The sequence below is a fragment of the Strongyloides ratti genome (genome assembly GCF_001040885.1).
Source record: "Strongyloides ratti genome assembly S_ratti_ED321, chromosome : 2".
Taxonomy (NCBI): domain Eukaryota; kingdom Metazoa; phylum Nematoda; class Chromadorea; order Rhabditida; family Strongyloididae; genus Strongyloides; species Strongyloides ratti.
In genome coordinates, this window is record NC_037308.1 from 10,031,560 (window position 1) to 10,045,917 (window position 14,358).

The 14,358-nt window shown below is 24.9% G+C and overlaps 7 protein-coding genes across 7 annotated transcripts; 3 read left to right on the top strand and 4 right to left on the bottom strand.

The window, feature by feature from the left end:
• Positions 1–1,798: 1,798 nt before the first annotated feature.
• Positions 1,799–2,704, bottom strand: SRAE_2000318600 (Mitogen-activated protein kinase organizer 1; the record flags this gene model as incomplete). The annotated part of the gene is made up of 2 exons (XM_024654348.1): positions 1,799–2,532; positions 2,584–2,704. The coding sequence occupies 2 exons, from the start codon at positions 2,702–2,704 to the stop codon at positions 1,799–1,801; spliced, it is 855 nt and encodes a 284-aa protein (XP_024507729.1).
• Positions 2,705–2,815: 111 nt separating this feature from the next.
• SRAE_2000318700 (Short-chain dehydrogenase/reductase SDR family and Glucose/ribitol dehydrogenase family and NAD(P)-binding domain-containing protein) lies at positions 2,816–3,643 on the bottom strand (the record flags this gene model as incomplete). Its single annotated transcript, XM_024654349.1, has 1 exon — positions 2,816–3,643. One exon carries the CDS (start codon positions 3,641–3,643, stop codon positions 2,816–2,818), a length of 828 nt encoding a protein of 275 aa, XP_024507730.1.
• Positions 3,644–3,931: 288 nt separating this feature from the next.
• SRAE_2000318750 (Exosome complex component RRP41) lies at positions 3,932–5,007 on the bottom strand (the record flags this gene model as incomplete). Its single annotated transcript, XM_024654350.1, has 3 exons — positions 3,932–4,509; positions 4,562–4,710; positions 4,958–5,007. The coding sequence occupies 3 exons, from the start codon at positions 5,005–5,007 to the stop codon at positions 3,932–3,934; spliced, it is 777 nt and encodes a 258-aa protein (XP_024507731.1).
• Positions 5,008–6,693: 1,686 nt separating this feature from the next.
• SRAE_2000318800 (Hypothetical protein) lies at positions 6,694–7,335 on the top strand (the record flags this gene model as incomplete). The annotated part of the gene is made up of 2 exons (XM_024654352.1): positions 6,694–6,799; positions 6,869–7,335. The coding sequence occupies 2 exons, from the start codon at positions 6,694–6,696 to the stop codon at positions 7,333–7,335; spliced, it is 573 nt and encodes a 190-aa protein (XP_024507732.1).
• Positions 7,336–7,583: 248 nt separating this feature from the next.
• SRAE_2000318900 (Hypothetical protein) lies at positions 7,584–8,322 on the top strand (the record flags this gene model as incomplete). The annotated part of the gene is made up of 2 exons (XM_024654353.1): positions 7,584–7,650; positions 7,691–8,322. 2 exons carry the CDS (start codon positions 7,584–7,586, stop codon positions 8,320–8,322), a joined length of 699 nt encoding a protein of 232 aa, XP_024507733.1.
• Positions 8,323–8,328: 6 nt separating this feature from the next.
• SRAE_2000319000 (Protein of unknown function DUF1057 family-containing protein) lies at positions 8,329–9,453 on the bottom strand (the record flags this gene model as incomplete). Its single annotated transcript, XM_024654354.1, has 4 exons — positions 8,329–8,333; positions 8,372–8,555; positions 8,597–9,274; positions 9,319–9,453. The coding sequence occupies 4 exons, from the start codon at positions 9,451–9,453 to the stop codon at positions 8,329–8,331; spliced, it is 1,002 nt and encodes a 333-aa protein (XP_024507734.1).
• A 1,627-nt stretch (positions 9,454–11,080) lies between these two features.
• Positions 11,081–14,322, top strand: SRAE_2000319100 (DNA polymerase delta catalytic subunit; the record flags this gene model as incomplete). The annotated part of the gene is made up of 2 exons (XM_024654355.1): positions 11,081–11,225; positions 11,267–14,322. The coding sequence occupies 2 exons, from the start codon at positions 11,081–11,083 to the stop codon at positions 14,320–14,322; spliced, it is 3,201 nt and encodes a 1,066-aa protein (XP_024507735.1).
• Positions 14,323–14,358: the final 36 nt, after the last annotated feature.

The window sequence follows — 14,358 nt, forward strand, 5'->3', positions numbered from 1 at the left end:
TTTAACCTTCACATATGATATCCATATGATTTTTTTTTTTATTAAAAAAATTGACAAAACGCTGTTGACAAAAATATATATTTTCAAACTAATATATTTCTCTTATTTAAAAATAAAACTCAAAACTAATGTTAAAATATTTTTCAAGGTTAGAATGATTTATCAAAATTTATTTAAACTTTTTTCTAAAACTAAATTATTTCTTAGGAAATATTTAATGCCAATTTTGAGATAATTATTTTTTTTTGAAATTTACAATCAAAAAAAAAAAATTGTAAAATTATTTTATTAATATACTATTACACTGATTTGTAGATAATTACACATATTAAAATATTTAACTCAAAGGATAGACTACTATGTACTTTAAAAACTAAAATATTTCTTATCAAATTATTTGCAAACGTAGCTTAAAACTTTCTCTTATCAAATATAATTATGAAAGTAAAATATATTAAGAGACAAAATTTAACGGAAACTAAAAAGTTGAAATAGTAATTAAATAAATAAGCAATGAAAGAATAAAAGTAAATTAGCAAAATTATTATACAATTTGCATATGTATATTCGATTCTACTATTCGGAGACTAAACAATAGAGAAAAAAAATCAAATAATGCAATTGATAGTAATGAAATGTCATTAAATTACAGTTTAGAAAAATCTGTACTTTAAAATTAAAATAAATTTTAAAGGATTGACGTAAGTTTTAATAAAAATGATTTTATCATTGAACAAAGAACAATAAATAGTTTTTTCACATTGATCTTATTATTTTAATATAAAAATATCATTATTTATAGTGTAATACATTTTTAAAAAGTATTTGTAGTTTCAAAATGATGTATTTTACCCGGTTAATATATATATATATATCTTAATAAACTAAAATGTAAGTAACATTATAGAGGGAATATAAATATAATAAAAAAAAAAATTGTCTAAATATACTAAATTTTTATATACGATGTCTAAAATTTGTATAGACAATAGTCTTCTTATTATGGTATACTTATTGAATGTAAATTTACATTTTTTAATAGAAAAAAAAAAGTATAGAATGAATTTTTATTTCAATATTTTTAATATTATTAGAGCTGGATGATACATCTATTTCAAAATAAATAAAAATATGATTTCGAAATATTTAAAAATTTTTTAAGTAGTTGTGATAAAAACATAAACATTCAAATTTTAATTAACAATTTAACTAAAAAAAATGTCCTTTAACAAGTTTATTCTATAAAAAAAAATAAATAAAAATTGTAATTGAAAAATATTTTTTATGTGGACTAATGTTTTATATTCATTTATTTTGAAAGTAACAAAATAATAATATTATATTTTTTTTCCTTAAAACTTTTTAATCATACTCATTTTAAAACGTCAAAATATAAATTATTTATTCAGAAAAAAAAAATAAAACCAAAGACAAAACAATTACTAATGATTGTAAACATTTTTCATGATTTATTTATAATTCTAATAACATAGAATCACTTTCTTAATGTTGGATAGATGGAAGATAAAATGAAACAAATATTATACAAAAAAAAAATTTTTTTTTTATAATTTTCTGCTGTGTAAAAAGTTACACTTTTAAAAAGATAAATATTAATGATTTTAAAATGTGTCAAAAAAGAATAAGTGTGCCTTGTATATTTACAACAAAAGCAATTAAATAAAATCATTTGCAATACATCCTTTACTTGTCTAGACATATTATAATAACTAAAAACGCTACGTTTTGTTGCAACAACTTATTATTTTTTTTTTTTGTAAATGAAAAGAAAAATAATTTAAGATAGTAATTGCCATATGTATATTTTATCGCCTGTTGCAGATAATATTTTTGGTTCCTTTGGATGAGATACAACAGAATGAATGTAAAGGTTAGGTTTGTGATCACACTTTGCAACAACTTTACCATTTGACATTTCATAAATATACAAATACCCATCCTCTGAACAACTGACAATCTCATTTTCTGATGCCATTATACATGATTCTAATTTATATTCTGTATTTATATGTGACTCTAAGTTTAACAATGACCCGCCATTTACTTTGTCGAGTAAGGTAACATTTGAATTGAGAATAGACACAAGTATACATTGATTATCTGAAGAAAAATTTATTGAAGAAACAGGGTAACCAAAATCATCTGAAGTCATTGTACCATTTCTTAAATCATATAATCTTAATTTACCATCAGCAGATCCAGTAGCTATTTCATGATTTTTTATTGATATACATAAAACGGCATCTGTTGCTTCATTAAAAATTTGAATTGGTGTTTTAGATTTATTTCTTAAATCATAACATCTAACAGTTCCATCTTGAGATGCAGAAAATGTCATTGTTCCTTCTTCATTAAAAGAAACAGAATTAATTTTTGCTAAATGCCCAAACCATCGACTAATGTTTCTTTTTGTTTCTACATCATGTAATAATAAATTTTTACTTACACCACCACTTAAAATTAAACCATTATCTCTACTACTACGTACATCTAGTATCTCTCCATAATCACCTGAATATGTACTTAAATGTAAATTTTTATAAGGATTCCATAATTTAATACTTTTATCACTTCCTGCTGTTAGTGCATATTTGCCATCAGAATTAAAACGAACAACTCTTACTTTTTTTTGATCACAATTTATTGTTTGTATTTTTTCAGCGACAAATTTTTTGTCACCCATCTATAATATATAGAAAGTAGAAAATCATTAAAAATTTAAAAGTTAAATAAAAATTGAAACGTTTTTATCGTTTAACAAATAAAGAAAAACATAAAAGTACTTTATACCAATTTAACTAAGCCATTTGGAAACTTTACAATGTTCAATAAATTCACCACTTGGAGCGTCATCATTAAGAGCACAATACAATGGTGTTACAGTTCCTTCGTCGATTGTTAATGGTCCTTTGTAATTTGTCATATCTGTAGCAACGTACCCTGGACAGCATGCAATAGCTCTAATTTTTCTATCCATTAATTGTCTATGATAAAGCATTGTCAAGGCAATTTCAGCTGCTTTGGATACTCTATAAGATGAGCATGGATAACCATTAGTAGTTCTAACATCAGGTTCACATGATGCTATGTATTTTTCTACAAAACTATCAATATCCTCCTCAGTATAGGTATTTTTTTTAAACAATTCAATTTTTTCTTCACTATAATAACCTGCCATCTTACCACACATACTACAAATGTTTACAATTCTTCCCTCATCTTTGATCAATGGAATTAAATATTTCGAAACCATTTTAGTTCCGTAATAATTAATACCAATAGTTGATTTTGCTTGAATTAATGGTGACTCAGTAGCATCAATATTAAAGGCAAAACCAGCATTATTAATAAGAACATCAATTTTATATTTTTCATTTTCTAAATAATTTTTAAATTTCTTACAACTTTCTTCATCAGTAATGTCAAGTTGGTGGAATTTTAAATCTACTGAAGAGTCCTTCATTGTCCCAACCTCCTTTAAAACTTCATCTACTGCCTTTAAACCGAGCTCTCCATTTCTAGCTGTTAAAAATATGGTAGATTCTTTAACGAGCTTCAATAAATTTCTTACAATTCCGTACCCAATTCCTTTATTGGCACCGGTTACAATAAAAACTTTCATAACTAGAAAAAAAAAATCAATTTTTCAAACAAAAAATACAACAATTGTTATGCGTGTTTACTCTTATCTTTTGGTATGATGCTAACTTTCAATAAAGTAATACATATATGACACTTTTCTTTTAAGATAATATTTTAATTGTTAAGTTAGTGAAACTTTTTTTTTTCAATATAACTTTGCAATAATAGAGTAGTTAATACAAAGAAACATTGGTCAAAATTTTGCTTTATATTTAAATAGTATTTCCAAAGATGATATGTAAATATTTTTTGTTAGATGAAACAATAATTAAAATCTTGACTCCAAACCAATACAAGTTTCTGCATAATGAAACATTGTTGCCGAAAGAATGCTATGTATTTGTGATGATTCCTCAGAGGCAAATTTACACATTTTATCAAAAACATTTGTTTCACACTTTTTTTGCATATCAATTGCAACTATATTATCTGTTCCATTTTTTGTTGTAATTGTTAATCTACAAACATTTTTTGTTTCTTCATCAGCATTTAAATCAAGAACATAATCACTATCACAATATCCCACAGTAACTGTTGTTGGAACATATCTCATTGGTATTGAAGATGTTGCCAAAGCTACGGATGCAGCATTCATACAAGCAGCCATGACAGAACCATCATTTAATAAAATATCAATATAGATATCAATTTGAGATCTTGGATAGAGTTCTGTAACAACACATTTTCTAAATACTGATTCAAGAAAACGTGAGATAGATTGTTGTTGTCTATCACGCTTTGTATTTTCGTTTCTTTTCCTATCTCTGGTAGCAAAAGGTAGTTGATTGACAACAATATTAAGATAAACTTCTTCACGACGCATACGACTTTTATTTCTACATGGACCTGGACCAAATACCGAACAACGAAGCTAAGATAACATAAATTAATTATTTACAATAGAAAAAAAAAATTACCTCTGTTAATCCTTGTTTCCATGAAACACTTCCTTGTGCCTGCCTTTGGATACCTGTTTCATAGGAAATATGTCGTATTTCTTTAGCTAATCGACCATCGGAACGATAACCTAAATTGGTTAGAACTTTTCTTCTATTCAGATCAATCTCCATTTTTTTAATCAAACGTTAAATTTTTATAAACTAAAAATTAAAAATACTATGTTTAAAAATCTTGGAGTATCGTGCACAATTATATTCTTTATAAGAGAGATGTGTTTTCAAACTACTTTATTCTTTTATATACGTAAAATTTGATCTAATAAATAAGATTTTTTTATTTATAATAATTTTAATTTTTTAAAAACCAGAAACAAATACAATAAATTTATTTTAACATTGTAAATGTGTTTTTTTTTGGAAAATTTATAGAATATATTTGAAACAAATAACCTTAAATAAGTTTTTTTTAATTATAAAATAATTTATGTAGCAATAAGAAATAGCATTATTGGAAATTTCATTGTAAACAAACAAAATTGAGAAAATTAAATATATTTTGGAAACAATTAAAAACATTTCTAAAAATTAGGATAATTGAAATTAAATATCACAGAATTGTAAAAGATACCTTTGAGAACAGTATATTAAAATTTCATAAAAAAAATCTAAAAACTTCTTAACGGAAAACAAAAGCATTAAAAATCATTTTGACTAAATTTTAGAATCATTAACATATTATAAATTTTTTTTAATATTTGAATATTATACATATGTAAAATTTTTTTTTAAAATTACAATGTTGATTTAACAAAAATTTTTATACTAAAACAACAAATAAATAAAGAAAAATAAATAATTAAAAAAAACAACTTTTTTTTAAAATTGAATATGCCACTATAGTCATTCGATAGCCCTTGAAGTGGGATGAATTTTGAATATAATCAACAATATTCAAAAATTAAAACTTCAGGAGTTATAAGGATTCAAAGTTGAAGGGCGAAATTGTAGAATATTTTTTTGTAAATCTCGACTTCTATGATAATATGGTAAATGTTTAAAATAAATACTTTTTTCTAGATCAATTTTTTACGAGAAACTCATTAAGCCTATTTATATCTTTATAGGACTTCTAGAAATGAAGTTATGATAAGAAATATGATGATAAAAAAGTATTAAGAATTTAGTGATAACTCAAGTTAATGAAGTCACAGGTCTATGAAACTTGATGCGCTAGGCTTCTTTCATAATTTAAGGTATATCCTAAGTTGAAAAAATTATAAAATTTTCACCCGTTCTTGAAATACTGAGTTTGGTATTTTTTCGCGCGTAATCCATTGTAATCATTTTTTTATATATCGAAAATGGTTAAAGCTATAAAAAAATTTTAAAGGTAGACCCTAATTAAAAAGTTATTTGAAAATGATTGCAGAAATCTGATTTCATTTATCTCCATTATGAAAGGAGATATGACCAATGGCGGAAATTTTTCTAAAATATTCATTGTTCCCCACTTTTCAGTATCTCAAAAAATACTTATCCTATGAAAGTGGGACTAGTTTCATTCGATTTCTATCCAAAAGTTGTTCTAGATTTTTAATTTTCATAGCTATAACATTAAAATTTTCAGAGATATAAAAATCGGCTGAAAATTTTCTAGATTTCCGATTTTACCTCTAAAAATATGACAAAAGAAAACAACCTTTTTTGAAAATTGAATATGCAACTATAGTGACTCAATAGGCCTTGAAACGTGATAAATCTTGAATACAATCAACAATGGCTTAATTTTAGAGTCACGTACGTATTAGAAATTTTTTTTCGAAAATTTGAATATTTTTAATATATGCATAATTTTTATTTATTCAATACATCAGTGACTCTAAAATAAATCCATAATTTTTTTTGATGTTGCTTCATAAGGAAAATATGTGTCATTTAATTGAAATGCAAAAATTCTAGAATTTTTGTTGGATAATTACATTTAAATGTATCGTAGTATATAAATATTTTAATATAAATATTTAAGTAAATTTTTAATTATAAATCTTTAAAGTCAAATTTTTATTCATATAAGTATAAAAATTTAAAATAAATAATATATATTAAAATGACCAATATTTTATATTTTCCAATGGGAGGATCGTACTTTAGTGAAAATGAATATTGGATTGCAGTTCTTGATTTATTTTTATTCATAACAATTCTTGCTTTATTAGTTTATATTATTATTAAATGCTGTAAGATGTTGTATCTACCTCCAAAAATAAAAATAAAATCAAAATTAACTGAAAATAAGGTTGTAGGAGTTGTAGTAACACCAGTATCATATACTACAAGTGATTGTATTTATTCTTCTTCGGACATTTTTAAATATCCATATAATGACACAAATCAAAGATTAATTACAAACACTTCTATTTCACCGGGATTTATTGATACTACAGAATCTGGTACTAATAATGTAAATATATTTCTAACAGTTGAAAGTAAAGATAAAATTGGATTATCTTCAAATGAAAAAGAACTTAGAAACATTGAAGAATTGACAACATCATCAACATTAAAAACATTACCATCAAATTTCAATAATAAAGAAATTAAAAAAAAAGATGTACAACAGGAGGGTGGAAAAATTATTATGGATAAAAAAAATATTGAAGTAAACAAAAGTATTACAAATTCTTCTTTTGTAGATCCATCAACAATTGGTTACACAACTTCTGGTGAACCTTTAAGTATTGTATCTTCAAAATGTACCTCTAATCACAAATAAATAAATTAAGCATATATAAAGTAAAATATTGTTTTGATAATGTGTTTTTGTTACCATAATTTAATTATTATAGATATAAAAATTTAAAATTTTATGAATAAAAGAATGTCATTAGCGTATATTAACTTTTAATTATATATATGTATATATTTAGCATCTAATAAATAAAAGTATTTAAATAGCTGTGTATACCATTTCTAAAGAATGCTAAAAGTGTATACTAACAATCTTTTTACATTATTTTTTAAATGAAATATTATTTCATTTTACTATTAACTACTTTCTTTATTTCTACACAATTAGTAGAATGTATTAGTAAGAAATTAAATTTAATTATTATTTCAAATATTTTTAGTTTATCAAGCATGTTGTGAAAATGGAATGTGTCAGTCTTTTGAATCTCCAGAAGCAATGTATGGATCAACTTGTTGTGGTGACAATTTAATGAATAGTAATCGCCAAATTTGCTGTGATGATGTTATACGTGAAAGAAATATTGGAACACAATATGCTGAAAGATGTTGTGGAAATCAAACTTTAACAAATTCTCAAACATGTTGTAATAATAAAATTTTTAATGTACAAAATGGATTATGTTGTGGAGATAAAGCATTTATATATTCTCCAACAACACAATGTTGTGGCAACATTTTGCATGAAAATGTAAACTTAAAATCAACTTGCTGTGGATCAAATATTTTGGATGGAGAAAAAGAACAAATTTGTTGTGGTGAAAAAATTTATAATATGACACAATATGATAGTTGTTGTATAAGTAACACACTTATTCCATTATATTCTCCTTATAATTCAAAAACACATGAATGCTGCTCAACTCCAATTTCAATTTCTTCAACATCAAAATGTTGTTACTTAAAAACAGGCAATACAACAACTCCAACAATTTATAATTCTTCTACACAATGTTGTAAATATCCTTATAAAAAAATAGGTAATATTGTAGGTAAAAATTGCCAATTTACATAAAAATACTTATACTTCAATTTTTTTTATTATGTATTATTTTATAATTTACTTTTAAGTTGTTTATCTGATTCACGAAACATAATGTCTATAGCATTTGCTATAACTGTAGCTCTAAATTTATTTAAAAAATGTCCTTCTTTTTCAAAGTATACAGAAACACCTTTTGCTCCATTTTTAAAATTAATAGAAATTTTATCAATTATTTCTTCATCATCATCATGTTTATGACTTTCCTAAAACAAACATTTATTTATTATAAAAATATAAAACTTACAATAAATTTCATATTGTTAAATAAATTTGCAAATTCTATTGTTATATCTTTTTCAATCAACCAATCTTTTCCTCCTCCTAATTGAAGAATTTTAGTATTCCTTTTATTGACTAAATCAACAAATTTTGTTTGTGAAGGAAGATCAAAACTATTAATAGATCTCAAACAACATGCAGACATTTCAGGAGAATTGGTCTTTAATCCAAGCATACCATATATAACATGTATTATTGGATTAATAATTTGTTTTCTAGCAAAAGGAAATGTTTCCCATAATTTTGAAAATAAAGCTATTGGCCAAAATGGTAGGATTCCTCTATGTTTTCTTATACCAACACCATTTATTAAAACAACACCTTTAGTTGATTCTTCATTATATGTTGCAGCTAATTCTAAAGCACTTTTTGTACCACGACTATGACCCATAAATATAACTTTTTCTGAAGGAGATATTTTTCTAGTTTCCATTATTTTTTTAATATAATTATACTTTTCTTTATTAGATTCAGTAAATCTATCATCTACTTTTGTAAAACCATACCCAGGAAAGTTTATCCCCACAAATCTATATTCTTTTTCAATAAAAAATGGAAGCATGTATTTAAAATCTAAATGAGAACCAGGAGAACCAGCTATTGCTACAATTGTTCCATTCTTCGAACCATTTGGCATTGTATCCTAATTAAAATAATTATTTAAAAAAAAAAAAATATAAAAATTACCAATGTTACAGCATCAACATTAACATTTTCATTTTTTCCTGTTAAGGCAATGATTTTATCTATTTTCAAAAATTTTTCACCACTTTCAGGAGTTGGAAGATTTCTTATTACTTTTTTTAATGGTTTTTTTCCCATTATATTAATAAATAATTTTGAAATAAGGGTCATATACGTACTGAAAAATCAATACAAGTAAATCTTACTTCTGATTAAAATTATTATAATATAAACACGTTACTTACTATCTAACTACAAACTACAACCGTTTTACTATAAATAACAAACTACAACTTTGAATGAATTTAAATGATAATTTAATAATTAAAATTAATACATTATGATTCAATGAAACATTTAAACATGATTAAAAATAAATAATTTTATAACAAATTTGTGGTTATAGAAAACCTTAATACCAAAATTTGAATATATATATATATATATAAATGCACCTTTTTATTAGCCATTAAGTTGTTAAAATAAAAATATCCTTTAATCTTTGTTTATAATCCTATACACTCTTAGATTTTGATAAATATATATAACTTTGATTCTATTATTATTTATCACAAAATTTATTTATATTTATTTTTGTTGTTGATTTGAATTATTTTAAAGTTTTCAAGATTTAATAATTAGATACCTACTCAAAAAATTAAAATGTTTATTTGTTGAATGAGTACAATACATAAAAAAAATAGATTCACTTCAATGTTTACTCTATTAGATGATTATTATTTTTATAGTAGATTTCTATGAATAATATATTGGTTAGATTTTTTGAAATTGTAAAAGTAATTGTGTATATAATTTGAAATAAATGGAAAACAAATTTGAAACATACATAAAATTTAAATTTTTAATTGTGATATTATAATGATGAAATCCAATATAAACAACATCACAATTTTTTTATATGAAAAATTATTTTAAAAATATAATAAATATATTTAACCAATATTAAAAATTTTTCATCAATTACGATTGTGACTTCTGATTTACTTGATATAAGTAGTTGTAGGGATAAAAAAAACTGTTTTTTAAAGTATTTGTTTTTATTTACAAAAAATAAATGTAATGATTTACAGTTATTTGTAGGAAGAAACCGAAGAATTTAAAATTTTTTTTATTTCAAACAAACTCATAAAATAATAAAAACTGTTAGTAAATCTAAAAATAATTATTAATTAGTGTAATCAGAAACGAGATGAAAAACCGATTACCCTCAGAAAACATTAACTCTTAAATATACTAGAAAACTATGAAAATTTTTCAGTGATGATTATAAGTTATCAAATTATAATTCTTTACTCTACCATTTTTTTTAATGTTTCTTTTTTTAAGATAATTTCCTTTTCTTTAAAAAGCTTTTAATTAATGGAAGCATACATTAATTATCACTATTTTAATATATTAAAAAAAAAACTTTATCAAGTCAAGTCACGGCAATATATATCTAAGAATTAAGTATAGTAAAACTAAATTAAAATGATTTAACAAATAGAAAAAAGTATAAGAATAAAATAAGATTAAGAAAATTAAATATTCAAAAATTTCTACAATACCCTATTTTTATCAATATGAAAATAAATTTTTACACACATTAAAAAGATAATAACATAGAAAACTGTTAATAGTAATGTAGATAAATTTTAAAAATAATTAAACAGATTTCCAATTCCTTCTAACACGAAAGTTAGGCGGTAAATATTTGAAAGATCGTATTTCTTTACTTGTCATTGTTCTATTAATTTTTTTCAAAATGACTAAGAGGCCTCTTGGCGAAGAACTAACCATTGCTACAAATGTAAAAAAGAATAAAATAGAACAAAGTGAAAAGCTTGAAAATGAGGATAAGTTAGAGTTTGCAGAAATATTGGCTCGAAATGATTCTTCAACAAATAAACGTATGTTTTTGTTGTATAAAAAATCACATGGTATTTTTTAGGTGAAACTTGGCCTCGTCCTGCTGTTCCTGATGTTTATAAACAAAGTTTAGATGCAGATCTTGTAGTACAGGTTCTTGATATGGATTATGTTATGGAGGATAAAAAATTCATTGACACAAGATTATTTGGTGTTAGTAAAGATGGGAATACTGTATTAATTCACGTTCTAAACTATTATCCATATTGTTTTCTTGAGTTACCTGATGAATTTAAGGAAGAACATTTGACATACGTTCAAGGAAATATAAATAAATTACTTGTTGATGTTGCCAAAAATTATGGTGTTAGTCAGGAACTCAAAGAATTTTGTCCAAAAGTTGAAATTGTAAGAGGAAAGAATATTTATGGTTTTGATAGTTCTGATGGAAAAAACTACTTGAAAACTTATTTTGTTCATCCTCGATTGTGTTCAGCAATAAACAATTACATTGAAGGACTATCCTTGATGCCTGGTCATTCTACTGGTGATGTAAAAGTGTTTGAATCTAATATTGATTATGAAATTCGTTTTATGGCCGATATAAATTTGGTTGGTTGTGGATGGGTTGAATTAAAAAAAGGAAAATATGAATTAACTTCTAATAAAGTGTCTATTTCTCAAATTGAAGTTTCTGTTGATGTAAATGATTTGATTGTTCATGACTCAAATGATCCAATGTGGTCTGGTGTTGCACCACTAAGAGTTTTAAGTTTTGATATTGAATGTCAGGGTAGGAAAGGTATATTTCCAGAAGCAAAAGAGGATCCTATTATTCAAATTGCAACAATGGTTAAAATTGAAGGTAAAGAAGAACCTTTTATTAGAAATATATTTTGTTTGAAGGATACTGCTAATATTCCTGGTGCTGAAGTTATAAGTTGTGAAACAGAAAAAGAATTATTGATAAGTTGGGCTAATTTCTTTAGAACTGTTGATGCAGATATTATAACAGGTTATAATATCCAAAATTTTGATATACCTTATATACTTGATCGTGCTTCGGCTTTAAAAATTGACAAAGAAGTAAATAAGTTAGGGCGTATAAGTAATTCTGTAACAAAGGCACGTGATCAACAGTTATCTTCAAAACAGATGGGTTCTCGAGTCAATAAGACTATTAATATGGAAGGCCGTGTAATTTTTGATGTTTTGCAAATAGTTCTTCGTGATTACAAACTTCGAAGTTATACATTAAATAACGTTTCTTTTTACTTTTTATCCACACAAAAAGAGGATGTCGAACACAATATCATTTCCGATCTTCAGAATGGAGATGCGCAAACTAGAAAAAGGTTAGCTATTTATTGTTTGAAAGATGCTTATTTACCACTTAAATTACTTCAAAAATTAATGTCTTTCATTAATTATATGGAAATGTCAAGAGTAACTGGTGTTCCTTTAAATTTCTTATTGACAAGAGGTCAACAGGTTAAGATTCTTTCACAATTAATTAGAAAAACAAGGAAAATGAATTTGTTGTTGCCTGTTATTGAAAAACAGTTTACAGATTCTAAATATGAAGGAGCTACCGTAATTGAACCAATTAGAGGTTTTTACAATGAACCAATTGCTACACTTGATTTTGCTTCTCTATATCCATCAATTATGATTGCTCACAACATTTGTTATACCTCATTGTTATCTACACCTCCACCTGGTTGGGTTGAAGGTGAAGATTATGTTAAAAGTCCTACAGGTAATTATTTTGCCTCAACAAAACATGTTAATGGTCTTTTGCCTGATATTCTAAGAGAATTGTTAGATGCTAGAAAGCAGGTAAAGAATCTTATGAAATCTGAAAAAGATCCTTTCAAACAGATGGTTTATAATGGTCGACAATTGGCTTTAAAGATTAGTGCTAATTCAATTTATGGTTTTACTGGTGCAACGGTAGGAAAGTTACCATGTTTAGAAATTTCTTCATCAGTTACTGCTTTTGGAAGGCAAATGATAGAGAAAACTAAAGAATTAGTAGAGTCAACATATAAAAAGGGTTACTTAGATGGTAAATGTCCAATTAATAGTATCGTCGTTTATGGTGACACTGATTCTGTCATGATAAAATTTGGTGTTAATACTGTAGAGGAAGCAATGGAATTGGGAGCACATGCAGCAAAAGAAATAAGTAAAACATTTAAAGAACCTATTAAATTAGAATTTGAAAAAGTATACTTTCCTTATTTACTCATTAACAAAAAACGTTATGCTGGATTATATTATACAAAACCTGGTGCTTATGATAAATTAGATTGCAAAGGATTGGAAACAGTTAGAAGAGATAATGCTCCACTTGTTGCAAAGGTCTTAAATGAATGTTTGAATAAATTATTAATTAAAAGAGATGAAACTGCAGCTTTAAGTCATGCAAAGAAAGTAATATCTGATTTACTTATGAATCGTGTTGATATAAGTATGTTGGTTATATCTAAAGAATTGACAAAAAAAGACTACAGCTCAAAGTTAGCTCATGTTGAATTGGCAGAACGAATGAAAAAACGTGATCCTGGATCAGCTCCAAAGTTAGGAGATCGTGTACCTTATGTTATTATATCAAAAGGAAAAAATGTTCCTGCTTATGAAAAGGCTGAAGATCCATTATATGTGTTAAAAAATAATATTCCAATTGACACTGAATATTACTTGGAACATCAATTAGCTAAACCATTGGGAAGAATTTTTGAACCAATTTTAGGAGACAAAGCTGAAAAGATGTTAATTCAAGGGGAACATACAAAGAAGAAATTTATTTCCCGTTGTAAGGTTGGTGGTTTATTCGCATTTACCAAGAAAGCATATAGTTGCTTGAAATGTAAAGCAGTTCTTAAGAATGACAAATTTGCTACATGTGATCATTGCCGTATTTATGAAGGAGATGTTTATCGCGAAAAAATTTCTTCATATCAAGATGCAGAAAGAAAGTATAATCAATTGTGGTCAGAATGTCAAAATTGTGCTGGAACGGTGTGTGAAGAGATTATCTGCTCTTCCCGTGATTGTCCAATATTTTATATGAGAGAAAAAGTTAAAGTAGATTTAAAAGATACAACAGTTGCTCTAAGACGTTTTAAATTTTAATTTTTTTTTGCCATTTGTATTGTAAAAATATCATAA